This window comes from Platichthys flesus, chromosome 10 (assembly GCF_949316205.1).
Source record: "Platichthys flesus chromosome 10, fPlaFle2.1, whole genome shotgun sequence".
Lineage (NCBI taxonomy): Eukaryota > Metazoa > Chordata > Actinopteri > Pleuronectiformes > Pleuronectidae > Platichthys > Platichthys flesus.
Window position 1 is genome coordinate 7990953 of NC_084954.1, and position 27500 is coordinate 8018452.

At 41.7% G+C, this 27500-nt stretch overlaps 1 protein-coding gene across 1 annotated transcript; it reads right to left on the bottom strand.

Moving 5' to 3' along the window:
* Positions 1–5174: 5174 nt before the first annotated feature.
* On the bottom strand, positions 5175–26601 carry LOC133962243 (nardilysin-like). Its single transcript, XM_062397771.1, has 32 exons — positions 26542–26601; positions 25626–26017; positions 24346–24595; positions 23863–23944; positions 22464–22617; positions 21761–21834; positions 21501–21596; positions 21181–21303; positions 19951–20008; positions 18911–18984; positions 18372–18441; positions 17671–17748; positions 15904–16024; positions 14101–14159; positions 13658–13712; positions 13472–13576; positions 12672–12795; positions 12263–12349; positions 10915–11034; positions 10739–10790; positions 10261–10411; positions 10001–10128; positions 9387–9549; positions 9202–9233; positions 8800–8938; positions 8663–8710; positions 8521–8573; positions 7687–7770; positions 7354–7444; positions 7032–7148; positions 6106–6195; positions 5175–5954 (listed from the first exon to the last, which is right to left on the bottom strand). The coding sequence occupies exons 2-32, from the start codon at positions 25838–25840 to the stop codon at positions 5739–5741; spliced, it is 3309 nt and encodes a 1102-aa protein (XP_062253755.1). The 5' UTR covers positions 25841–26017; positions 26542–26601; the 3' UTR covers positions 5175–5738.
* Positions 26602–27500: the final 899 nt, after the last annotated feature.

The following is a 27500-nucleotide window of genomic DNA, read 5'->3' on the forward strand; positions in this document are numbered from 1 at the left end:
GGCACCAGCTACCAGCGGTCCCGGTGGGGCGGGGTGGTGAGGGGAGAGGGGCACAAGGGGCGGTGTGATGTCACCATGCTGAGATGAAGGTTTAAAACTAATATATCTGTAGCTGCTATTGGTTGCAGTAAACTCCGGACATTCCCCGGAGGAGCAGAATGTAAGAACGCAGATGTTCCGAGTGAGATGCTCAGGACTTTCACTGGAGTTTCTCCATCGGGCCTCCAAGTAAAAACTCCTGAGAATGTTTGAATGAGCTCAGCAGGAGATCCTCCGGAGGATCCACCCAGAACAAGGTAAATGGTAAAACTTTTGTTTGTGGAGAAAAATATAATTTTAAAGCCAAAGCACGTTTCTGCTTTTGACCTCTATACATGATTGTCACAAAACAAAGTGGACGAAAGTGAAAATCCATCCCTTAAACCAGCATCAAACTTTAATGGCTTCTATTCAGGTCCAGGCTTCAACCCTTTAGAACCAAATTTGGTGAAAACTGGTTCCACAGAAAATCTCCTGCTGTGTGTTCACAGGCAAACTCTGAAAAATGTCCATACCGAATTTTCCAGACCTTTTTCCGAGTTCATGCCTGAAAAGGTCTTTACACCAACTAAATAGTTACTCATGAATTCTTTTTTCACTATCTTCATCTTTCTAATTCCCTAAAGCAGCTGAAGCCAACCGTCTCAAACTAATACTCCAACAGGGTACGTCTTGACCATAATGCTCGTATAATGAGGAGATTTCCGGCTGGATTCACTTGTTTAAGAATGTTAATCCAGGGAAATGGCTCATCTCTGTGGCACTGCCCTGCTTCTGTCTGTGTGTCTCTGTTGCAACGTTAGCTTTGTAGTACGGGGCCGATGAAGGAAGGCCAGTGGGGAGTTCTAAGATTACCGCTCGAATCAAATAAAGGAGCCGACACATTATAGCGGCTTAGAAGATACACCCCATTGCACTGATTCATTTAAAAACCAGCACAATGTTCAAGGCCCAAGGAAACACACACACGGACACACACACACAAACAACATGTGGAAATCTGGCAAGCCTCGTTCTTCACTCTCTACCTCCATTTTCCTTCTGTCTCATTTTCTCTGAGATACTCACAAACACACACGTGTGCACACATGATGACTCACATCCACCCAGCATGCTCCCCTGCCTCATGCCCTGAGTTCATTATTGCCTTGGCAGGGTTCCTCAGATGACAACAGGAATGACGGTGGAAAGTTTTCATAGGGTGAAGACGAATAGTGTGTATATGTGCGTGTGTGTGTGTGTTTGTGCACACTGAACAAATCTAATCTTCTCTGATTCATGGGCAAGCTTGTCTGCATGCATTTGTGATACGCCTCCTCTCCGCGTACCCGCTCAGTCTTCGAGATGGAGAGCCAGAGCACGTGAGGCCGAATGGTTTGTGACAGTTGAACACAGCGTGAGCACAACTCTCCGGGACTAAGTCCCAAAGCCTTTCTTAGCGGATCCACCAGTTACTGCTGACAGCGAAGGCTGAGTTCATTTACTGGCAATACTACTTGTGTCACAGTTACACATCCCAAAGGCTGAATTATGACTTCCCCGATCGCAAGACTTGCCGAGACACTGCTGCTCTCCGTTGCACACCGAGACCACACGGGGAAGCCCATTCTCATATTCCTCAAAAGCACAGACAACTAGAGATGATGTAGGGACTGGCAGAGTCATATATCCCTTTTTACCCCCCAATGCATATTGTCTTCTGAGGTTTAATGGTTTGTATTTAAAATAAGTTGCTGGAATAAGTGCCTGCTTTTCATGTAGCATTTGGAGATAAACGGATGATAGGTTTATTTTTAGCAGTGCTCGGGTGGGTGGCTCTGTGGGTGGTAACGTCTTAGACTGTAACATCTGAAGCAACTGGATGGACCGCGTTGGAATCTGGTCCCAGGTGATGTATCCTGCTGATTTTGTTCCTCTGGCGTCACCAGGAGGTTCATGATTGTGGTGTGGACAACAATCTTGTGATAACTTTGTATATCCTTGATTTTCCTTACAGCGCCAACATAAGGTCAGATTTATAACTAGGGCAGCACTTTGGTTTATTACTAAGTAGAGTGAAGTCCTGCTTAACCAATCACAAGTCAGTCTCAGCTGTCAATCATGACATTTGACCTTGTTTATAATAGCATCAAATAACTACTAAGAACCAAACTTACTAGAAAAATGAACTAAATCTAAAATGAGAGAAACCATCTTTGAGAAAAATGTATTTGATGTGCACTTCGTCGAAAGCTCCAAACAGCAGCATGGTGCAGCCTCACAGAGTCATAGAATAGACATTAACTCCCAGACCTGTTTTCTTGACCTGCAGAAGGTTAATAAAATGTCTCCAATAACAACAAATGATTCTAAAGGAGACTTTTATATATATATATATATATATGTTTACAAGGAATCTGGAATTGAACCTTTTCTGCAAAGAGAAGGTATAAATATCAATTCAATTCAATATATCAATTCACCGAAAGCTTGACATGACCTATTGAATCTTTTGCTGCCCCTGACAGGTGAAAATGGTCGGCTGTACTGTAGTGAGGTATGATGACAAGGAGTATATAGCTACAGTTAATCTTGTTATACTGGTAAAAAACAGATTTATTTCTCAAAAGACCTTATATAGAGCCACGGCTTCCAACACTAGGAGAAAGAAAGTGAAGGAAATATCAGAGGAGAATTGGTGATATTAGCCGGAGTGAGTGCCACCTAGTAATGCACCTGGTTTAAAGGAGCACTAACTGCCACTGCTCCTCCAGAGGCCAAATAGTCTTAGAAGTGTTTTCATAAACACCCAAATAAAGTCAAGTGCCGTCTGCGGCCTCGGAGCTCAGCACATAAAGACATCACTAAACCTTTAAGAGATCCTGGGGCTTAAAGTGTGAACATTGATTTTCAAGTTCTTTAGCCTTCAAAGAACTGAAGGCTTTTTCTTCTTTAGAAGGTGGATTCCAGTACACGTGGTGTCTGGTACCAGTACAAACAGGGCCGAGGCTTTTCAGAAGCTAAAACATACCTGTCTTCGTTGCTTGTAGTTCAAAATCAAATAATCAGTTGTGTTTATCAAATGATGTATTGTGGGATGACCGGCCAAATGCGTAATATCCTGTATTCCCCATGGTAGAGATTAAGGCAGCTGATCGACCAGGAAGACACAGCTCGGATCACAATAAACTGAAAGCTAATTAGATCTGTTTATCACCAGGAGCGCTCTGTGGGACCGTGCAGGGCTGCCTGCTGCCACCATACACCCAGAACCTGTCCAGTGAATTCCATGTCGGACGACTACAAGTGTAACAACACCACGTTCCCCACAGGTGGAGTTTGACTTCTTTTAGCAGCTTCTCATGTTTATACAATATCCAGTTCTCCACTTCTTTTCCAAAGAGCACATCAGCACTTTAGCTTAATATATAGAATACATTGCTTATAGTAACAGCACAAAGACTTATATCTAAATTGACAATGCATCTCCTCTTCCTCCCTATTTCCAAAAATTAAATCAAAATATCCGGGTTAGGAATGCCACCATCGTGTGTCAATTGGAACCAGAGTCTGAGAAGTAACCATCAAAGACCATCTTCAAACTTACTTGGCACGCTCTTTGAATTTTTTATTTTGGTCCATGTCCCATCCACTTACAGGGAGGAGTCAGGTTTAATGACCTATACTGCAGCCAGCCCCCAGGAGGAAATCAAGACAGTTTGGCTTTAACACGGGCGAGAGGTCATGTTGTCCATCCCTATCTATAGACTATGTGACACAACAGGGTCAATATGTCTTTAAGTATGTTGATGACTCTAATTACAAACTTGAGCTTTGCCTGTGGGCTGTTTGGGCAAAGCTCTTTACTCTGAATAGGCATTAGTCACGGCAGACACTTTGACTTATAGCAGCACAAGCAGGTGACACAATGCCACAGTTTAATTACGTGTCCCAGGAAGCCTCTCCAGTTAACCTGCATGTTCAGTATCAGGACCCTGGGACTGGCTAACGTAAATGGAATAAAGCCTTGATGTCATCAATTACACTCGTGCTTTAACTGCTCACTTTGTCAAAACATCTGTAGGGAACAAGTTCTATTGAAGTGGCCACCAAAATGCTTGTAGCAATTAACCCACAGGACAGAGAGGAATAGTCCAACTCTGCAGTTCCCCCCGTGTTTAGGTTATTTCGTGACTTACACAGTCCATGGATATCTTTCACTCTGATGTCCGAAGCATTACAATATCCATAAAGCTGCTTGTAAATCACAGAAAACCCATTCCTTGGAAATCCAGAATCATCACGTATTACATTTTTCTGTCCCTTTCTTTATTGAAATAACTAAAAATACTCGTGAAAATGAAAGAGAAAGAACAGCTGACAATCCTGCAGAGCTTCCAACTCAACCCAATTCAATATCCTGACTGCGGGCCAGGCCTTATCACACATCAGACAAACATCACTAATGCTCTTATCATTGAATAGAAGCAAATCCCTGCAGCCAGGTTTTAAAATCTTGAGGGTGGCATTACTAATTGAACGGAGGATGTTACAGCAGCGCTTTAATCACCACGCTTCTGGAACGACGTGTCGAACAAGCACGTAGAGCTGCAGCAGCAACACACATCGCTTGTACTTCAAATGTGGACAAACTGGTTTGCCATCCATTTTGTATTACTGCAATATAGTTCAGTCTGTGAGGCCACTGTGTTCGACAGTGTGAGACCTTCCTGTGGGCACATTAGTCAGTTCTGTCAACACGCTCCGCTCGGCTCCGGATTAGTTTTTAATTACGTTCAATAGTGCGGAGTGTCGCCAGCCACAGACCCACACAATATCGCCTGCAACAACCTTTTCCTCCGAGGGCAGGTGGAGAGTCTGTACAAATTTTAAATACATTAAAGCTGCATGAATTAAAAAGCTGATGCCCTACTCAGTCACCAGCATGCACACACTTTTGACTTTTAACAGATCCCACCGTTTATCAGACAGCGGGTTGTGGAAACACTCTGCCTTCTGTTTGGTTTAATGTGATTTAAATAGCAGGCGTGTCATGTTAAAGTTTAAATATGAGCTAGTAGAGAAAATGCACTTTCAATTGTTTTCTACTTCTACTGTAAAGGCCACTTAATAGATATGTTTTCTATAAACTCCCAATTCGTTCAGTCACAGTTTTATTTCTTAGCACAGTTTCATTCCATGGCACAATCCAGGTCAGCTTATTACAGTAGTGCACGGCAGAGCAAGAAATCCAGAGCATGCTCACTCAAACACGTACATGTGGAGTTCAAACAACTTTAAAATGGCATGAGGCTCAACCTGCAGTGCGACAGAACCAGTGAGAAGACCGATTCATCAGCAGAGAACTAAATTAATGAGATTTGATTCATGATTTTGAATAGTGGAAGAGAATGAGACCTCTCCCACACTCCAAGTGTCTGAGGATATAAAAAAATTGAGTGTGAGAAAACAGAATAGATTATCACTTGGCTAAAAAGAAAGTCTATTATCACTTCCAGGCTTTTTTGCTTGTGCACACAGTGTTAACTAAAATCAACAGCCGGGCCCCAGAGACAGAATCCAGGTCAAGAGAGGAGCAGACGCCGTTTCAACCGCCCTTCACCTCCACATATTAAGCGCCTGCATCTGATAATGAGGCAGCGTCGCCCAAATGTGGCTCAGAGCTCAGAGCTAAGCCCTCTGTCTGTCTGACAACAAGTTCATTCCAGTATCTTGTGGTAGGGGAAGAGGGGCAGGCCTTTAGTGAAAGCAGCAATATCCATGATGGAAATGGCGCCGGCCAGCTTGGGTGAGGCAGGAAGGAAAGTGAGTTTGGACACTTCACAGTAGCTAGCGCCAATTGTATCCTCGTCTTTGCTTTCCTGTTTTTTACCACTGCCGTCCTCATCGTTCTCCTCAGCACCAAATCCCACCACCTTGAGGAGACAGGGATACATTCACTGTGGTGAGTATTGCACAAAAATAAAGAAAATCGGAAAGTATCTTTAATCTTCTCCATCAAACACACACAAACACACAAACACACACACAAACACACACGCACACACACACAAAGACATTTCTCACATGGACACTGAGTTTGCGGCTGTTCTGTTCTCGATGTTCTTGGAACCATGACACCAGCTCATTCCTGCTCATCTGCTTCAGAGCCTCGATCTGAACACAGAAACACTGATGTAAGAAGAACATTGATTGGGCTGACGGACAAAAAGACATTCATAGGAAGTTAAATCTCTATTAATCATTATCTTTATATCAACGCTGAATCAAATGACATCTGTGAAAAGGGGAGGTTAGTCGTCACACAATTGTCAGCCATCTTTGAAGCCTCATTTAGCTTTACCATTTTTAGTTTTTACAGCTCATTTAGAGTTTGCTTTAATTTAACCAGTTTATTTACTATCTGCACACAACCTGCTGATAGGGAGCCAGATCTTTCCCTCTGGAGTTGATGAAATCCAAGCCTCAGCTAAATTGGACTTACACTGGACAGGTGGTCCGATACTTGATGCCAATGAGAGAAAAAAAATCTGCTATTCATCTGCCAGATTAAAGAGATGATATGTCAGAGCTGCACTTCCCACAGTTTATTTTCATGTTCTTCTGGATCTAAAGAGGTCTAATATTAGGTTTGAAATCAGCTGTCGTCAGGAGGTGGTGTCCAGGAATGAACAGCACTTGGGACCAGTTTGTTTTGAGTGTTTCATAATCCAAACTAGAACTGGCACTCAGTAGAGAGCACACACAAGTCTGTAGTAAAGATCAGGTTAGAGTTACAAACAGGGGGATAAACTAACTATCAATACATGTAAGCAGAGGAGAATAGGATGTATGGATTTGTATGTTTACTGGGTTAAAGATGTGAGTGTGTGAGTGTGTCTGTGTGTGTGTGTGTATGGATTTGTATGTTTACTGGGTTAAAGATGTGAGTGTGTGAGTGTGTCTGTGTGTGTGTGTGTGTGTGTGTGTGTGTTTGTGTGTGTGTGCCTCACCTCTCTGTTAAGCCTGTCAAACACATACTGCTGTGTAACCACCTCGGCCCAGTTCCTGTCCACCTCCTCCCCGAGGTGTGTGTCCTCACACTCCTTCAGTTTCACTAAAGAAATCACCTGTACATAACACACACACAAACACACAAATCCCTAATTCTATTTATGCAGATACTCGTGCATATATAGTTACAAAATGTCCTCGTAATCCAACAAAGGAAAAGATAAACTGTTCACATTTCTGAAACCTTTTTTGCATATGTAACATTTTCCCCTTTTGAATAAACATTAAATTACAAAACCACAAAATAATAAACACACAGACCTGAGTATTAAAGGCCTCCTCAGTCATAGCATTTAGCGTGTCCCCGTATGATACCAGGAACTCTTCAATCTTTAACTCCACCAGCTCGGTACTGTCAGGGAAAAAGCAGTTCATGAGAGGAGAGAGATATATTATAGGCTTCGGGGTTTATTTGATTCCTTTATTCATTCATCAGTTCCTCTCTCTCCTCTTTCCACAACCACACAGATAGACTGCAGCTTGGATTTGGGTGAACACTCAGACACATTACACCTTGGTTTTGGGAAGGCGGTTGAGATAAATGGCGTCTTGCTTTGGGGCAAATAAAAGGTTACGATTGTGTCTCGGACTCACTTGAACTTGGTAGCCTGTGTTTCCACGGTGACAGAGAACCCCAGTACACCCGAGGTGTTCCTGCAGGTCGGGTAGACATGGTACCTGCGGCAGCAGAAGTGAACGAAGAAGAAAATGCATTATATTTCCTGTCCTGACTTTCTCCACTTTGCACGATATAAAGCCAGTCTGGAGGGCCAAAGGTTGGAATTGAATTAAACAGTTGTTAGCAGTAAACACTAAAGTCTGGCTAAATGGGACAAAAAAAAAAAAAAAAAAGTGGTTCACAAAATGCAGAGTAAGAAATTCCTCCCGTCGGTTAACGCACAGGCTCGCTCTTTTTAAATACAATAAAAACTCACAATTAAGACAAACGTGTAGGCAGAGACACTTACTGGAACTATATAAAAATGCACCCTTGTCTTGACTATATTCATAGATGTAAAAATTCAAACTATTAAAATGAAGTAATTTAGCACATTTCTCACAGAGGATTCAAACAATGAGCTTCGAAGTTGACAGACACATAGAAGGGGATCTGTGAAGTATCAACATTTAAATTTGTTTTCTATACAAGTTAAGGCACAAAATAGACTTAACATTAGAAGAAAAACTAATTTCAAATGGTATTCTGAGAAAGGATTTAATTAAAAGCGAGTTTCTTAAGGACGGGTTTTCAAATGTGGAAGTGAAAGTTTAATAGAAACATTAGCTGATTTTGTAATGCTTGATTATAATTCCTCCTATTTAGATTCTATTCATATGTAGTATATAAAAACTGAACAAATGGTTTATAAACAGACAAGAAAACAGTTGTAACCAAAATGCTTTTAAATACAGTTTTAAAAAACTCACCCCAGAGTCTCTTTGGTCCTGAGGAAGTCAAAGCAGGGTTCCTCCATGTGCATCTAGAAACAATAAAAAAAAATGGAGGGATGACCTGATGGACTGAGAGTGAATGAAGGAATGGGTGGAGAAAAGAGAGAGAAACACTCACCACCAACAGCTCCATCAGTGTGTGCTCCTTTAAGGCCTTGAGGCCAGTCTAGATAAATGTAAAGGGAAAAAAAATGGGCATGAAAACAAACAATGCTAAAATGTGTATGTTGTAAAGATGTGAGCAGATGTGTGTACCTGGTAGTAAACTGTGACCTCAGAGTTGGCATCTCCCTTACTGAGTGACTTGACTTTACAGATGTGGTGCTTCATAGGAAGCTCCACCACTCTGAACATCACTGGCACAACTGCTGGCAACTTTGAGAAATGCAGCTTCCTGCCAGAGGAGGAGAGAGGAGGGGAAAAGGAGAGTAAGGAAGGATGGAAGGAAAGGAGAGAGAGAACAAATCCGGTAAGGATCCGAGGGAGTAGAGGAAGAAACAAAGAAGGGAGAAAGAAGAGAAAAAAGAAAAGAGGCAGAAGTGAAGAAAAGTTTAAAAGGGGATCATTGAACAACTGAAGCTAATGCAAATTACAGATCTGTGATTGTAGAGTATTAGTGTTCTCATTAGAGAGCATTCAGGATAAGAGCTGACTTACTCTGTGACATACTGCAGGAACTGAGCTGACTCCTGTGGAAGAAACACAATTAAATGATAATGAGCAGGTATAGATAAGAGAGAAAGAGAGTATGGCAGTCAAGTTCACTCAGAATCAGTCGATGAAAGTACCAATGTTATTGTTAATCAATCTATTTGTGTGTGTTCCGGCTGCGGTGGACTTACAGTGCTGCAGAAGTTGCCCTGCACCAGTCCCTCGGCGTACAGCTCCGTCCTGAAGCTGCGGCTGAACTCCATCAGATCATCACTGGTCAGCCCGGCCGTCAGAGCCTGGCACTTCTCCACCATGGACCAGCGACAGTGCTCCAACATCAACAGACGGACGTCCCTGACACAGAAGAGAGGAGGGAGAGGAGGAGCGAGTGAGTGAGTGAGTGAGAGAGAGTGAGAGTGAGAGTGAGAGTGAGAGTGAGAGTGAGAGTGAGAGAGAGAGAGAGAGAGAGAGAGAGAGTGTGAGTGAGTGAGTGAGTGAGTGAGAGAGAGAGAGAGAGAGAGAGAGAGAGAGAGAGAGAGAGAGAGAGAGAGAGAGAGAGAGAGAGAGAGAGAGAGAGAGAGAGAGAGAGAGAGAGAGAGAGAGAGAGAGAGAGAGAGAGAGAGAGAGAGAGAGAGAGAGAGAGAGAGAGAGAGAGAGAGAGAGAGAGAGAGAGAGAGAGAGAGAGAGAGAGAGAGAGGAGTTCCCTTTGAGGTTGACACATTTCACCACTAGAAGGCATCGTAGACTTGGTGATGAATCAGAACGTGAGACAGAAAGACAAAGACACAGGATGAGTCTTACTCACTTGCCAAGTTTGTCCGGTTTGATGAGGATGTTGAAGTAAGTTTTCTTGAGCTGCTCTGAGAACATGCTGAAGACGCCAGGAGAGGCGGAGAAATCAGCGAGGCGGTCGATGATCAGGTGGAACAGCAACTTCACAGAAAAAAAACAGACACACAATTATTATAACTAATGTATAATTCATGTATACATTTTTTATTTTAAAGTGTTTTTAGATTAATACTAAAATGAAATCGTTAATTTATTCCTGATATATTCACTCACAGACAGTTTGTGGTTGAATCCTTTGACCTTGATGACCAGGCCATGTTCGCCAGCCACCAGTTTATACTCCAGCTGAGCCACTTCAGCCTCGTAGGCCGGCTCCGCTAGGTTGTGTCCGAGGATGTTGACCAGCAGGTCGAACAAGACCACGCTGAGGGAGGGACGAGAGAGAGAGGAAAGACATGGGGAGGGAGATAGAGAGGAAAGAAAGAAAGCGACAAGGAAAGAAAGAAAGGAAGAGTAAATTAAGTTAAGGAAAGGCAAGGCAGAGGCAATAGGGGGGTGAGATTGGTACGATTGAGGGGAAAGAGGAAATAACAGTGAGAATCAAGAGTAGGAGAAAATAATTTTTATAATTATGAAAAAGACAAGGAGGTACAGTTGAAAAAAGAGTGAGGGGTGGAGGATATTAATGAGTGTTACAGCACAAGAGAAACAAATGTTAATTTCACAAGATTATATCTGAGCCTGCACTTACTTCTTAGCAGATTGCTGGATAATAGGAGAGATTAAGTGGAATCTGATGTAGGCTGCAGCAGGAGAGAGGACAAACAAGTATCAACACCTCTCTAATGATATCAAATGTCTTGAGGAAAACAGCTTGCATGCTAAATGATGCACACATAAACACAATCACACACAAACACATTTCACCTTTTGGAATTTTGAACTTGTTGTCCTTCCTGTACCACAGGCAGCCCCTGTCGCTGTCGGCTATCCGGACAGGGACCTCTGTGTCTGGGCAGTCAGAGGGCTTCAGGGAGAAGTCAGTGGCTGAAGAAATGCACATAAACAATAAATCACCATCATTTCACTTGGTAAAACCTCATTAATAATGTGTGAGTTTCAACAATTCAATATGTCCAGTTAGGGGATGAACATGCAGTAACTCAATGCAGAGAAGGATGTCATTTCCCCCCCACCTCCCAATAAATTATTCAGGAACCCTTAGGGCGAGCACTGAAGACGCATTCTCCCTCCACATTTTGTCAGAGTAACGAATTGTATCAGGCCTTAAAGTTCGGTCAGAATTGAACCCGAGCTGCTTGTTTGCTGAGACAGAATAAAAACCTTGACCTTTCATTAATATGCTCCAGTAAATCAACCATTGCCGTCTGTTGAGGTAGCTGAATAACTTTCGATGCATCAGTCAGATTGGTGGTGAAAGAAAGTTGAAAATTGTAAACTTGTAGTAAAGTCTCGCCAGAAAGTTTTATACAAAAAAATGATTTAATTTATTGCCAAGTAGGTTTAGACATAAAAGGAATCTGCTGTTGTGTTTTGAAAATATTATAAGAACAAGAGGATTGTGCAATATGTTATATTCACTAGAAAGGGAAATAAATAATTATCCTTATCAAGGTTTCAACTAAATTCCCATTCAGCAGGATTAATGTGACAACAGTTGTCAATCTGTCTTGTATATCTGCCACTTGTTTAAGTAGCTCTGGGGAATTTATCATCAGCATCATGATGATTGGCTGCCTGAGGCTGACCAGTGGCCGGCTTGATGACCTCCTAGCGCTGGTTGACTAACACCGATTGACTTTAGTGATTTCACGTCACATGAATTTCTTGCTCAAGTTCAAATAGTTTAACTTGAGCAGGTGAAGTGAATGATGCAAATGTTGGGTCTCAGTTCCTCCATAAGGCCAAGTGAACATTTGTACAAAATTTTGAAGAAATGTCCTGGAAGCGTTCATGAGATATCGTGTTCACAGGAATTTCAACATGACATAATATCTCCAGGCAACCACAGCAGATTTGTATCCAAGTCTGATTCCCATGAAATAGAGTCATCATCGAGTTGCATTGGTTGCGGCTGATGATTTCCAGTTTGAAAGAGAAAACAAATATGTCTGAGGGAACGATGTGAGCTCATGAGATCTCTGTAGCCCACTCAGCATTTCTGCCTGAGGCCATAGGCTACATCGCCGGCTACTAGCATAACAAACTGAAATCTGTTGCTGGGCAAGCATCATAAACACACAACTTCACCCACCGATGAACTTGTTCTCCTGAGGGAGGTGGAGGTCGCTGTTCAGCTCCAGGTTGCCCGTCCATTGCTCCATCCACTCCTGCTGGATGTCTGTGAGAAGACAAAAAGACTGTTGTCATGACACAAAGTATTTAGAATTTAGATTTTTGTTTTAAGTTGAGGGACCTTAAGACTTTATTGCAACAATGTTGATTTTTTTTTACACTTTTTAAAACATTTAAATGCTGTTTCAACACTATTGTTCACCATTAAAGAGACAAAGATAAATGTTGGCATTTCTGTTTCTGGCTTAGATCAGACTGAATATCCTCACACAAGGGGAAAATATTCACTGGATCGCTGCATTGTGAGTAGGAGCTATTTTGTGACAGTTAACAAGCAGATAAACACACAGAGAAAAACAAAAACACACCCTCCACGCTGTATTGTGTTCCAAACCACTTCTCCCGCAGGGGACACTGGCCCTCATGTTCTGGTGACAACAGCATCAGGTTGGCTTTCTCAGGGGTGAGCAGGGACAGAGCTGCACTGATCACCTACAAACACAAAGAGACAACACAGGTCCCCAAAAAAATAAACTACTTTCAGCAAAGAGAGGAGAGTAGGTTTTTTTTCAGCTTCACATCTGCACTGTTTTTTTTAGAACAATTTCCAGCAGTCAAGATTGCAATAAGAAGCAGAAAAGCCCAAAAGAGGATAAACAAGTATATTTGTACGATAAATAAGCTACAAAATAAATTTAATTTTAGAGACTTTTTTCCCCACATTAGAATGATGTGTTTATCCAAAAGAGGGAAATAGAGGATTCCTGGAGCATCTCAGACCGATTTATTTGATTTATGAACCTTTTAGACAAATCATTATCGGCGTCTATTTTAGCTGAAACGCGCCAATACAAAATGTTTTACTTTAAAGATGAAATACCTCGTTTATACATCTAAGTTTGTGCATGCCAATATGTAAAATTGTATGTGAATTTTACATTTAATGTTTTTAAAGTTTATTCTTTCAAGTTTTATATATTTGAGTGTATTTATTTTTCTTTTTATTTAAAGTTATTTATGATAAAGTTTAGGTTCAAACTGTAAAATGTCAAGCCTCAATTACATTTCTTTGTCACAAGAGTTTGATGATGTCATTTTACGGATCTCAGCCATATTATATAAATAGATTTTTTGAATTTATAGTCAGGCTCTACAGTGAAGTACTTACTTCTGGGTTGTACTCGAACATCAGCTGATCTCCTGTTAGGAAATCCTCTTTGGGAAACAGCTGCATGTTCTCACAAATGTCCTCAACATACTCGATGGGATCAATCTGTCGAAACAGAAATCAGTCATAACAGAACATTAACTTACTACTAACACAGCAGCATGTGGACGTTTGGATGGTTCTCACCTGCTCCTGGTAGTGAAACTCATTCGTTTCAATCATCTGGATCTCTTCGTATACTCTGCATGAACGTGCAATTAATTACACAAAATCATTATCTATATTCATCCCAGATTGAGTCTCAAATGTCACAAAATAAATAAGTCACAGACACAGATGATGGAAAATAACAAAATGCATAAATATAAAAAGTACAAGAGCCAAACAATCACAACATCCTATCGATATGAAATATAATGAATTGGTAACTACCTCCGACCTTAAAATGAATCCAAAAGCCAAAGAAAAGTGACCACGGTGAGTGAGTGAGTGAGTTCGAGAGTCTGAGATTGAGTGAGAGAGTGAGTAAGTGAATGAGTGAGAGAGTGAGTGAGAGAGTGAGTGAAAGAGTGAGTGAGAGAGTAAGCGAGTGAGTGAGTGAGTAAGTGAGGGAGAGAGAGAGAGAGTACCTTTGCTGTGGTCCAAGCGTTTGAAGCATCTTCAGGTACTGGAACACCAGGTGAGTCACCTGTTAAGACCACAGAGAAGAATTAGATTTCATTAATTTAAATTTATAATTTTATTAAGTTCCCCCAATTCATTTGTTGCTAAAATGTCAAATGTATAAAAAGAAGCAGTTTAAAAAGGGGAACTTTCAACAACGGTAAACCTTTAGCACTTTATTTTTAACTCAAGTATTTTAACGTGTTCAGGTCAACTCTTGAACTGCAGACCCTTATAAAAAGGAATAGTCTGACATTTTGGGAACTAGGCTTTTTTTTGCCAACAGCAGTTTCCAGGCAACCAGAAAGAGAGACCAGAAAGGTTAGTGGTTACCATCATGTCTCCAAGTCTGTTCCACATGCAAATAGTGTCTGGTCAGGAAAAAGTTCACTTCCATCTCCAGGTCTCATATTTATTATTTATGGAATTCATGAATTTAGATATGTTTTGCTTTAACAAAGGATTCATCTGTATGATGTTGGATGTTGTCCCGACTCTCCTACACAATAAAGAATAATTTCTGCTGAGAGGTATATATGTACACAGAAGTACTCTGCTTTAGTTTCTTCCACTTTTCTGTATTTCTTCTAAGAGCTTTCGGCTACGGACCAAACAGACGAAGTGAATGTTTGTGCCAGATGTAATGAAATCCCCTTTGGATGGTCCTGCTATATCACGTTCACAAGAGCCTGAGGATCCAGTGACCTTTGACCTCTGACCACCAAACTCCATCAGCTCATCCGTGAGTCCAAATAATTACATTTTTTAACAAAAATGTAGAAGTTCAAAACCTTCATGACATATTGTTTTAACAAGAACAAGGACAGACCCGACATGATGCCTCCAGCTACTGGCTGTTGCCGGCCTGAGACAGAAAAATGTTGAATCATTTAATCAACATAATCTAAAGTTGAGATGATTGGCCATGATCTTGAGCTGTCCTTTAAACCACCATTAGCCAATGATTAGAGCTGGAGCGATAAATCTGTTGGCTGATTAAAAATGGCCGATATGAGCCTCTCACATCTGTGTCTACGCTTATGTTTGTGGATACAAAAATATAAACAACGCAAAAATTGCGTGCAAATTGTTTACATTTTACATAAGCCTCACCTTTTCTTGTCATAAATAACACTTTGTTTGCATATACATCTGGCAATTTGAGAGTGTCTGAGATCCTTTACTTGTGAATATCAGTGTTCCATATGGATCAGTCTCGAGCATCTCCAGATAACAAAATGCTACAAGTGCGTCACTTACTCATCGCACCTCGAGTGCCGCACTTGACTGCATTTGCACCGTGATTCAAAAACACAGACAGCCTCTGATCCAAGAGGCTCCAGGTTCATCCTCCACTCCTCCTTTCAAAGAGGATGAAGTGTTTTTCATCGCAGTAAACAACCTCCTCAGGGCCGACGCATTATTTATACAGCAGTTAACAATGCAAGTTTGTTACCTGAAACATTTTCTCCATTAAATTCTTAAGATTAGATAACACTGGGCCTGCTGAATAATTGCCATGTGCCTCTCTGCTTTACAAAAGAGTTGTCATAGCAACTGATAACAGATTGTTCTCCTGAAATGATCTGATGTATCAATTTAAATAAGAAAAATATGGCAGCTGCGTTCGTGAAGAGTAAATCTTAGTAACAGAAGCAAACAACACAATGATTCTGTAAAATCAGACAAGAAATAATATTAATGATCAAGAACTGGACATCAAAGCTAGGTAGGAAGAAGTAGAGGCGAATATAGGAGGTTTTATTTACCTGGTAGAAGTTTCGGAAACCTTCGTCAGTGAGGGTGATGGAGATGGAGAAGATGGAGTAGGTTGTGTTCTGGTCAAAGCCGGTTTCACTGTTTCCTCCAAATAAAGCCAGGGCCCAGCACCTGCACACAAACACACACAGGCGCACGCACAAAGATTTTAAAAATAGGACGGAAGGGTAAAGGTTCACTCTCTGCCATGAACCTTGAAAGAGAATCCACATTAAGGGCAAGTGGGTGGAGGTAGAGTGGGTAATCCACAAAGCAGAAGGTCAGTGGTTCGATCCCAGCACCTGTGCGACCAGTGCATGAATGGTAAGTGATGGTAAAGCACTGCTTATACAAGCCCTGTATGACGTTTGTGTGAACGGGTGAAGGTAACTTGTACAGGAAGGTGTTTTGAGTGGTCGCTAATAGGGAAGAGTCTATAAATACAGACCATTTACCATTATAGATATCTATGTAATACTTCCACAAGTCTGTAGGAGCAGAGAACTGTTTATTATATCAGCTTCACATTTCCAATGTTTATTATCAAGGACCAAGGAAAGTGTAGTGTGGATTTTTGTGTTATTTAGACATACGATACATTGTCTATTATTAAACAGGCGACCAGCACTCTGTAGCGGCGGTGGTTCCTGTTTATCGGATAAACGTCACTGGTCATGTTTAAAAAAAAAAATACAAAAAAAAAACCTTAACGAAGGAATTCCATGTATCATTCTGTTTTGCATTTGAATGTTTAGCGTTTGAGTCTTTTAAACATGAAAAACAGCCTGAAAGAAACTTGAAACATTGCGTTCTGCTGATTCTTCAAGTGAACATCACATCTGCTTTTATCTCTCCTCGAGTTGTAAAAAAATGTGTCTGCACTGCATTACCACACAAGTAGAAGAGACGTTAACTGTGATTGATCGCACAGAGAAAGATTAAATCTCTGAAGGTTTTCAAACTGCACTGAAATGAACTCAAACCAGTGGTGGGAGAAATAATGTATGATGGACTTTTTTGAAAAAGACCAGCGGTGATGTAGAGAACAGGTTTTTATTGATCTGCTGTACAGTACAGTCACTAAAATCTGTATTAAATCAACAGTATGGCCCTTTAGAGGGTTAAGGCAGGGGATCAGCAACTCAAACAGAGTGTGTGTGTGTGTGTGTGTGTGTGTGTGTCTTGTGTGTGTGTGTGTGTGTTTGTGTGATGACATATGCACAGAGAAGTCCTCTCTTTCAGTGAGCACAACAGTGGCCTGGTTTCAAACCAGCCTCTTGGCCCTTGATGTTGTGATTGTATGAACAAAAAAAAAACTAAAAACACTCCACTGCCTCAGCACTTTGTTACGACTGGGAATTGAGACGGAGCACACTCAAATGGCACTGTTGTCACTTATCAACAATAGCAAACAGCACTAACAGTAAACAGGAATATTCTATCAAGCCCTGCCAGTGGTGCTGCTGGGTAAGGGACCATTGGATGGGGTCGCTCGCTGTATTGTGGGACTACAGAGGAGTTTTGGCCAATCGCTTTCCCACTTAGCAACAAGAGGCGGAAACGCTCTCGCACGACCACATCCACCCAGGGACAAGAACTTAGGAATCATATCGTTGAGTGGGCAGGCGAAGTGTATAGTTAGAAGATAGAGCTCGATACACTCAGAGCGTGAAAAGGCTCATGTATGCCGAGCAAATTGAAGACCTTTTAAGTGGGCTGTGGAGTGCCCTCAAATCAGACACACAAACAAACAGACAGGCCGAGGCAATAACACTCACTTCCTCCTGAGCAGTGAGAGGATGCTTCCTGTGCCTTCATGGCCAATCAGCCAAGAGATGTAGTGGAGAGGCTTCACCCTAAAACAAAAGAGTGAAGAGCATGAAAAAGGAAAAACACAACACCATTGATGCTGTCCCTCTACAATCAGGGCAAAGCCCATTGTAGGTTGCCTCTTGTAATTCTATGTCGATATGAAAAGCCACTACTCTGCAGACAGGAGGCAAGGACACGGCATGACGCAATTTCTCTCTAGTTTTATTTAGAGCCCAGAATTAAGATGTCGCATAGTAATACACAATACCAAAAAAAACATTAAAAAGTCAGTGTTAGAAGGACGTTTAAATGAGAGTTTTACCAAATTCAGTATCAGTTGGTGGATAAAAAAAGAAACACTGGTTTATTTTTCTTCCTTCTTTTATTCTATATATGTATATATATATATATATATATATATATATATTTATAAATATAAATAAAGTGGTCTTAAATAAAGAGAAGCCCTAGTTTGCACTTGCAACCAGTGAAGAGAGAGACAATTAGCTGATTTCTGAAAAAGCTAAAGACCTCAAGTAGCACAGTGAGAAAGAGCAGAGAAAGGTGCACTATAAAATAAAGACTGAAAGATAGAAGGTGGACAATAGTTTTAGCAGCAGGCGATGATGCAATAGGTTGGATATAGTTTCTGCTGTTTGTAGCTCACCTGTAGTGTTCCTCCTGAGGAGGAAGAGCCCAGGTGATATTCAAAGCATGAATCTTTCTCACGGGAACGACTGTGAACACACAAACACAGGACACACAAGATAACAAACAGCTGGATTACACACTGATCAGCCACATCATTAAAACCAGTTGCCTTTTGTAATGCTGTGGCCCATTGGTCAATTTCTTCTACAGCACTGGTCCCCAACCTCTTTGACTTCAATTAACACAAAGCTTTGTGACTTTGAAAAAATCTTATCTGAGTTCATGTATTCACAGGTTTGTCGGCAGTGTAAACAAACGTTCCTTCGAAAATGTTTGTAGTGTGAAACTTGTAGAGGTTTGAAAAGGCAAACATTATTTAGTTATTAATATGAATAAAAAAATCTAAGAAAGAATAATCTTCGTTTTGTGCAGTACAATCATTTCTTTTCTGCTTTACTATCTAGTATCTGTTATTCAGAGGTTGAGAAACCAACGCTCCTAAGAGATAGAGTACAGCAGATGTGTTCAGACAGAAACAGTGAGCTGGATCGGTACCTCTGTAGAGCTTGTTGAAGGCCGGGGTCTCAAAGGGATCCGGCAAATGAGAGAAATCCGGCTGGGGCAGACCACTGCAGGAACAAAACCAGGATTAGAAGAAGCAACAATGACAAATACTCAACTATTATTGATTAAACAATGTCAGTGTGTCAACACACGTCAATAAAAGGGTATTACATCCAACACAATGTTTTTTTTAACATCTGATAACCTCCCTGGTGGAGGTTTTCACCCCAGTCCACTTGTTTCATTGTTTGTCAGCAGGATTACACAAAATCCAAATGACGGATTTCCACGAAACTTGGTGGAGGGATAAGACACAGGCCAAGAGGAAACCAATTACATTTTGGGGTGGATCAAGGGATTATTCTTCAATTTCTTTAACATTGTCGGGTTTTTTTTACATTTCCACAAATTTCCCAGGGAATCATACATGAATCTTTTAAGGAAAACAGAGAATATTTTTGCTCTACAGAAATCACAGATATTTTTAACAAGAAATCGCTGAATACGTTTCCAGAGTAAGTTTAAGGTCGACTGTTCTTAATTCATAATTACACATCACAAAAATACTATCTTGTTTCTGCTGGATGGCATTTCCTGGTGTCAACTATTCATATGTTTTTAGCTTGATGAAAATTAATTTAATTAAATCTGAAAGCAGCTTAGGTCGCCTGAGAAGATTTTATAAGCTCATGGATGAGAGAGAACTCATTTAACCCATACAGGAGCATGTAATCCCTTAACTGAAATGAAAGCAGTGGTACGCACGTGACTCATAAAGAAAACGGAAACAAGCTCTGTAAGAAAACATGAATTCAGCTCAGCTTTATGGAGAAATGATAAATTTCAGGTGCACTCTGTTGAAAAAAAAAAAATTTACATCTGAGACGAAGAGAGGAAAAAGGAGCCGAGGAGGAGAGGAGGGAGGCTTGACATTTACATTCGAGAGAAGTCTGAAAAGAACATTCCGACTCCATCTATTATCACACCAACACCTCATCACTGTGACTGAGAGTCTCTTCTTCAATACTCACTTGTTAGGCACCTTGCTGAAGATCTCTCTCACCCACTCCTCCAGAGTGTCCAGCTTCTCTAAAGGACAGAGCAAGAGAAGGAGGATGAATTAAAGTTGCCTCCATAATTCTGGCCATGAGTTCAGAGTGTTTGTTTTAAAGCAACTGTGGTGTTGCCTTCAAGCTTTTGCCCTTAAAAGGTCCAATTGCTCCCCTCACTGGTTTGCCCTCAGATATATTCTAGAGCCCGGGAGATTTATGGGTTGGCCGATAAAAATCAGCCAATGTGAGCCGCTCACAGACATATTTATTGTTATTTATGATCATTTTTAAGCTTAAACAGTAAAATATCAACGCTCAATTACATATCTTTGACATAAGCGTTTGATAACGAGATCTTAGGGATCATTAATAGTGTTTTATATATAGGCTATAAATTATCGGTTTGGAGCTTTTTAACTGGCTAATATCAGTATCGGCTCAGTCCTCAGTCAGACTCTACTGTACTACATCGATTATTATGAATTTAACATATTATAGTAATGTATTTAACATTTAGAAGTAGAAAATATAAATATACTACAGTTTTAAATGCAAACACACTGAAGCATAAAACAGCATCATAAATATTTTAACTACAAACCAGTAATCGTTGAGTGTTGCCTGTGTATAAAAACAAAAAAGTGCAATTAAAGGGTGATTTGCAACATTTACATTGATTTCTCTGGGAACGAGTGTGTCAAATTTGGTGCGGATCATTATTATTATTTTATTAATGCTGTTGCAACACTATTGCTGTTCTACAGCAGTGAGTGATCAATGTGACACTTTACAACTTTTCATTTTCAAGGTGAAGGCAGGTTTATCAAACATGAGAGAATGTTTCATGAGGACGTTTTTTCTCACCACAAACACTCGTCATCAATTCACTTTGTTGCAGTAGTTAATTAGCTGTGTGATAGTTTCTGCGAAAGCTTGAAAGAAAAATCTGTCAGATAGTTTGTATTGTGTGATTGGTTTCGAGAAATAAAGCAATTTGAGTTGATTTGGGAACGATTATCCACAGTTGGCTGAGCTGAATCCTTATTAGAGTTACGACTAATGGCCGTTTTGTTTGTTCATTTATCTATAGATTGCTTTTTCATTTAATCATTTCATTTGTTGTGTAAAATAATTAAAACAAGTACATTTCTACCAATCTACAAATTGACTAGTTTGTGATGTATAACGAATGGGACAGATTTTCCAAACCTTTTGACTGCACAGCAAGAGTCATGTAGTGGGCAGAGTAGTGTTTCTTCCAGAAGGCACGCAGCCGTTTATAGACATTGATCTTCTTCTTCTTCGGCTCCTGCTTCAGAGTCTGGGCATTTCCTAGTGTTGTCACAGGTGAGCAGTCAATTCAGAACAACGACAAAACACAGCTGAGAAACGTGTCTACAAATGCATGGCTGTCAGCAAGACCGTAAACTTGGCGTCTGTCTTGGTTGTCCTGTTTGTTATTGCTGAACATACCCCAAGGAGGCCCTTGTGTGTACTATGGGTCCCAGTGGTTGTGTTTGCCAACTCACCCCAGCAGAATTTGCCCATAGGGTGTCCAGGTTTGGCCAGACTGCCAAACAGCATCTCTTTCCTGTGAGAGTCGGAAGGCTTAGCCAGCTGGTACTCTGACAGACAGAAGGAGAGATGGAAAAAAAAAATCAAGATGACAGAGAAACAAGGTGACTGATGGCGTGCTAAAGAGCTGCGTAAGGAGAACACAACCAACAATGATGATGAAAAGTTCACACCAGAGCACAAAGGCCAAACTTGAACCTCATAAGAGACCCACCGCTGTCGACGGCCTCCACCTCCCTGTCGATGGCGTCCCGGATCATCAGGGGGCAGATGAAGAACTGCGCCCACCTGAGAGGGGGACAGGACACAAGGGTCATAATCAGGGGGCTACATAGCAGCCAGATGGGACGGGATGCAGGTCAGACAGACCCAATCAGGTGTAGACAGACAACGACTGATTGTGGCATTTGTCCCAATCAGTTGGTTCACTTCATAAACCTGTGGTTTCTGAGACCTGGACATGGAAATTGACCAGCAGCCACTGTGCCACTGTTACCATTTTGATGTTATTTGATAGCAAAAACTTTACCCACATAATAACAATATATAAGCATTTGCAGTGGTAAAAATTGACATATATCCAACAGAATAACATTTAAACGTACAAAAGTGGAAGGAAAAAACAGCAGTTATGGCAGATGGACAAAACCACGGGTGAAGCAGATATGACAAGATTCAAATGAATTGTCCCGTTTTGGGATTTTATGTCTTTAAGGACACGATGGTGGGTTTTCTCTGATTGTACAACAATGCTAGGACGTGGCTTTAAGTTACTGAATGTTCATTACCAAGTTTATTTTATCCTTAGGAATAAAGGAAGGTTGTGTGTGATCTGTAAATCACTGCATAGTTCTCTAGAGGTCAACTTCTTAAGAGCAAAAATAAAAAAAAATAAAATGCTTCTGACGCTTCCTCACCTGTCAAGAGCCTCTTTGAAGCTTTTCCTCTGAACGTCAAACTGGAAGATCGTCCTCTCACAGTCAGTGGAAGCATTGTCAATCCCTCCGTGCTTCTTGAGGAACGCATCAAAGCCGTTTTCAGACGGGTACTTCTCGCTGCCCATGAACACCACTGAGACACAGAGTGTTGGGGGGGAGGAGAGAGTGAATAGCAGAGGAGCAAAAAAAGGCGAGATGGAGGAGAGGGGGCAGGGAGAAAGGTGAAGGACAGGCAAATAGTTGAGAGGAGGAGGGTAGAAGAAAGAAAGAAAAGAAGACGAGAGAGAAGAGATAAGGAAGGAGATAGGGAAAAGAGAAGAGAAAAGACCATAAATGAAAAATTCACCACAGCTTCTTCTTGATGTCCCTTAAAACTGTGATTTTCTGATTCATGCAGACAGCTGGACAGTCACAGTTGTAGGTGAGCCACGACAGAATTTGATAGATCTGTACTCTCTGCTCTAGAAATTACTGTGAACTCTCGACAACAGTTTTCCTGACAGGAGATGAGAATGAACAAGGGTTTCCTCACAGACTAACATTTAGGAACATTGTTCAACAGTCACATAAGCAGAGGAGACAGGTACAACAATATCTCAGCTGACAGCTGCATCAGCGGCCAGGAATGAAATCCACAATTCAGTGAGATGTGTAGAAGTTCCTGCCTCCTCTCTGCTAGAGGAAGCAAGGCTGGATTACCAATCAGGAAGAGTAGGCCCTCTGAGAGGCTCTAACACCCCAGTTTGAGTCATTTGATTGGTAGTCAATTCATTATTAATTCTCCTAAAGAGGCACAAGGAACTAAAATCGATGTGTAAGTCGGATTTTCAAGTAATATTGTGATAATTCACATAAAACAAGACCTAAGAACCAAAATTTATGAAGAGCGGATTCCCGACAGAAAGTCCTATCTGTGAAGCAGCGTGAACTAAATCGCTGCTTTCAGATGTAAGCTGAACTTCTTTTCATGAAATTAGCAAGAGACGCAAAGTCAGTAAAATGTCCAGACATTTTCCAGAGTTCATGTCTAAAGACGGTTTGTGTGTATTTAGTGGCTGGTTAGATGCACGGCCAGCAACAAGGAAAAGTGGGTCACAAGAAGCCTAAAAGCTCATGTTTTCCCAGCGGGTCCAGAGTGGGTAGTCCTGGCCCTGAGAGAGGGGTATTCTGGGAAATGTCAGACATTGTTAACAGAAGTAAATCTAGACAATAGAGGCCAAGAGGGCACGGTGAATACAAACAATCATCCATGCAATCAAAACTGTGATGATTCATATCGAAGAATGAATCTGAGAATGAATAAACAATTGAATCCAAATAAAGGAGGAGAAACACCATCTCAAAGAAATGACCTGAAGCGCTCAAGTTAAATACTCACTGTGTTCCAGAAAGTGGGCGAGGCCGGGGAGGTCACTGGGGTCACTGAAGCTGCCCGCTCCGACACACAGAGCAGCTGCAGACTGAAACACACAGTTAGTCATGTCTGAATCTAATGATGCACTTAACAGAGATATTTAAGGGACAAAGCTCATAAAAAGACCAAAACAATCAAATTATTCATTTTAATAGCATGTGTTGCATTTGTGGCCTGATGTCTAATGTTATCCAAGGATACTAAAAACGCACAAATGGGAAACAGTGATGTACTGAATGATGAAGGGAACAGTAGTTTGTTTAAGTTCATGGTAAAATTGTAAAATATAATGTCTCAGTTACATTTCTTTGTTGTAATGGTTTGATAAAAACGTCTTTCAAATGCATTTTATATATATCAGCCAATATATTTGTCTTGGAAATGTTTTATTCCCTAATATCTGTATCCGCTCCGGCCCCTAAAAACCACATCAGTAACCTCTAGTACCTGTTTGTCTGCATTTCCTTTCTTCTTCTTCCCCTCCCTTTCATCATCTTCATCACTGCCACTGTTCTCCTCCTCATCATCTTCCTCAGACTCATCTTCTGTTTCATCTCCAGATTCCCCCTCCTCCTCTTCCTCTTCTTCTTCTTCTTCTTCTTCTTCACCTCCATCTGAGTCCTCATCTTCCGACGCGGCCGGTCCATTGTAGTCTGAAATGAGCAGAGCTCGCAGCCCGTTCTCCAGCACAATGTACCTGAATAGATTCAAAGGTGAAACAGCACAGGGAGCTTTGAGAAATAGTATTGTACCATTGTGTTTTACAGCTTTCAATGTTCTTGCCTTCAACGGGCTGTTAAATCAAAATGTCTTATTTCCAGCCTGCATCTTATGCCCTGTGAGACTCCCTCGCTTTGTTTTCTCACAGTAAATTTTCAGTGTATGCCCCACGGAGGCCCGAGGCACTGGTGTGTGCTTATAGCATGAAATCATCCCATCAAACTTCAATAAGGCTGTTCTGAGTCCGCTGGAAAAGTAGTTAATATCATTTTTGATCTGGGTTAGTGGATCTGGGTCATTTTTTATTTCAGCACTTTCACATTCACAAATACCCCCAAAAAATCCCCAGAGGAATACCATCACACATGAAATGATATTAATAACAATGAGAGAGAATAAACTGAATAGAGGAGATCAATCAAGGAACAAGTATAAAGTACAGTGCATGAATTAAATAATCAGAGGAAAGGCAGCATCTAGCACGGAATACGCTGGGCCACAAAGCAACATGAATGAAGCACAATGAGGAGGATCTACCTCAGATTTGTATAAATATTTGGTCTTTGTATTTGTAGTTCTGCACAAAAAGAAAAGTTTAAAAGCAAAACTTTAACCCAGGAGCAAATCTCTGTTAAAACTAGAATGGCACTGAGTAGAGCTCAAACCTCTGACAGGGCCAAAAGGTTCCCTCATGAAACCACATTTAAATTTACTGGATCCAGATTTTTATTCGGGCCTGCACCGGATTGCACCCAGTCATAAATATGAATCCCCTGAGCGTGCCATATTTTAGCATCAAGATCCATGACTTCAAGATAAGATAAAGTGGAAAAATAAATCCTGGATCTGCACCAAACTTGTATGATGAATTTGTGTAATAACTATCCTATGACTGTTGCAGTGTTTAAAGGTGACATGATGAATGGCGGTTGTCAGACTGAGGAGAGTTGAGTTATACTGCACTGCTCAACAGAAGTCTTCCCGAAAGCTGTGAGAGAGTCATTTACCTGTACTGTTTGGGGTCACTGGGGGACTTGATGATCGTGCTGTCTCCAACATTGTCCTCTCCTCCTCCTCCTCCTCCTGCTCCACCTCCTCCTGGTGCATCCCCAGCAGCCAGGCTCACCTCCCGGGACGCCGGCTCCGGATCCTCTCCAGCCGCTCCCGAAGAAGAACAGGAGTCAGGCATCTGGGCTTTTCTGGACTTGTTTGTCTGCGGCATCCTCAGCAGTGATGACGATAACGTTGATGATGATGATGATGACACTGTGGCACTGCGGGCTGACAGCAAGGTGTGACCGTAAACAACAGGACAGCTACACCGGTACTTTACTCCTGAGCAGCAGCGGCAGAGTCCAACGTGTCAGCCTGAGCACAGCTATGATGGAGACCCTGATCCCTGACAGACACACAGAGGAGGATGGAGGAAATGTGAAAAGACCTGACAACCAGTGCGACCAAAGAATTAAAAAAAACACAGATGAACCAAGAGTTTCTGTGTGGCAGAGGCCTGGAGGTCACACACACATACACACACACACAACATATATACACACACACACACAATACAGCTATTCACACTGGCTGTCTGGTGGTTTCGCCCTATTCAGCTGAATGTCAGCTAAAATACGAGACCTCCCAATACACACAGCCTGAACCCCCTCGTACCCACCCACACACACACACACACACACACACACACAGTAAACACGCACACAACAACAATACACACACCACAGAAGGAATGACAACACTTTTTCCCTACGTACACACACAAGTAAACACAATGGCTGCCGCGGGCTAGTGGCAGATATGCAAAGTGGGGATGTTCTTTAAATGTAGCTTTAGCTCCCTCGGCTAGCGAGTAATTTAAAGTCAACGAGGAGCTAAAGGAGAAAGTCGGAAGAGAAGCCGGTGACAAACCTTCCTCCCGGTGACAGCAGAGGAGCCTCAGCGAGTGACCCCGCAACAAGACGCGCTGCGATTGGCCGAGAGGACAACCGGGGCTCGACTATACCGGTCACTGATTAGCTGCCGGGAGAGAAGAGGCGTGGTCAGCGGCCCTGCCTCGCACATGTGCTCTTTGCAGACCGGAGGAGGCTGGAGAATGAACATCTGCAGAGAGGAGCACGGGTCCGAACATCTGTATGAGACCAGCTGCTGTGTGTGGTGTGTGCAGGATAATGGCCGCTAACCAAAGGGTGGTCGACCCGCCGGTAAATGTCACGATCGGTTTTTCTTTTGGTTAAAACTCTCCATCAGACTGGAAGTGGATGTGAAAGGTCTTGTGAGGTGAGAGCCACTGGAGCTGCGCAGATACCCCCCACACTTCTTAATGCACCTGTACACGGAGGCCAAACGGGAGGATCGGGTTAGAGCCCGCTAGGTGGCAGGCACAGGCCGCGAGGGATGCCGGGTAATATTTTACACCTTGGTTTTGACGAGGGTCCAAGATTTAGTTGCTTTTCGTATTAAAGGGATAATTTACCCAAAAAATGAAAATTCACTCATCTATTGACCACTTTGTCATTGGAGGGGTGGGGGAAGTGTTTGAGTCCACAAAGCACTGTTTGAGTCTCAGGGGTAAACAGCCAAATCCAGTACAATTGTAATAAATGGTGACCCCTTCTTCAAAAAACAGAGAGTGTCACCATACTGCTCCTATGGTGTCATCCAAGTCTCCGCAAGCCTCTACATTCAAATTCGACTCGAAGCGGCATCATTTACTCCATATTTTTAGCCTAAATACCCTCTGATATCCTCCTAGTTACTGTCACAGCTATCTCGAGAGCTCATGACTTTTAGAAGAAGAGATGAGGGAGAACTGCAGCAGTAACTAGGAGGAGGATAACATTAAGGCTAAAAACATGGTGTCAATTGTA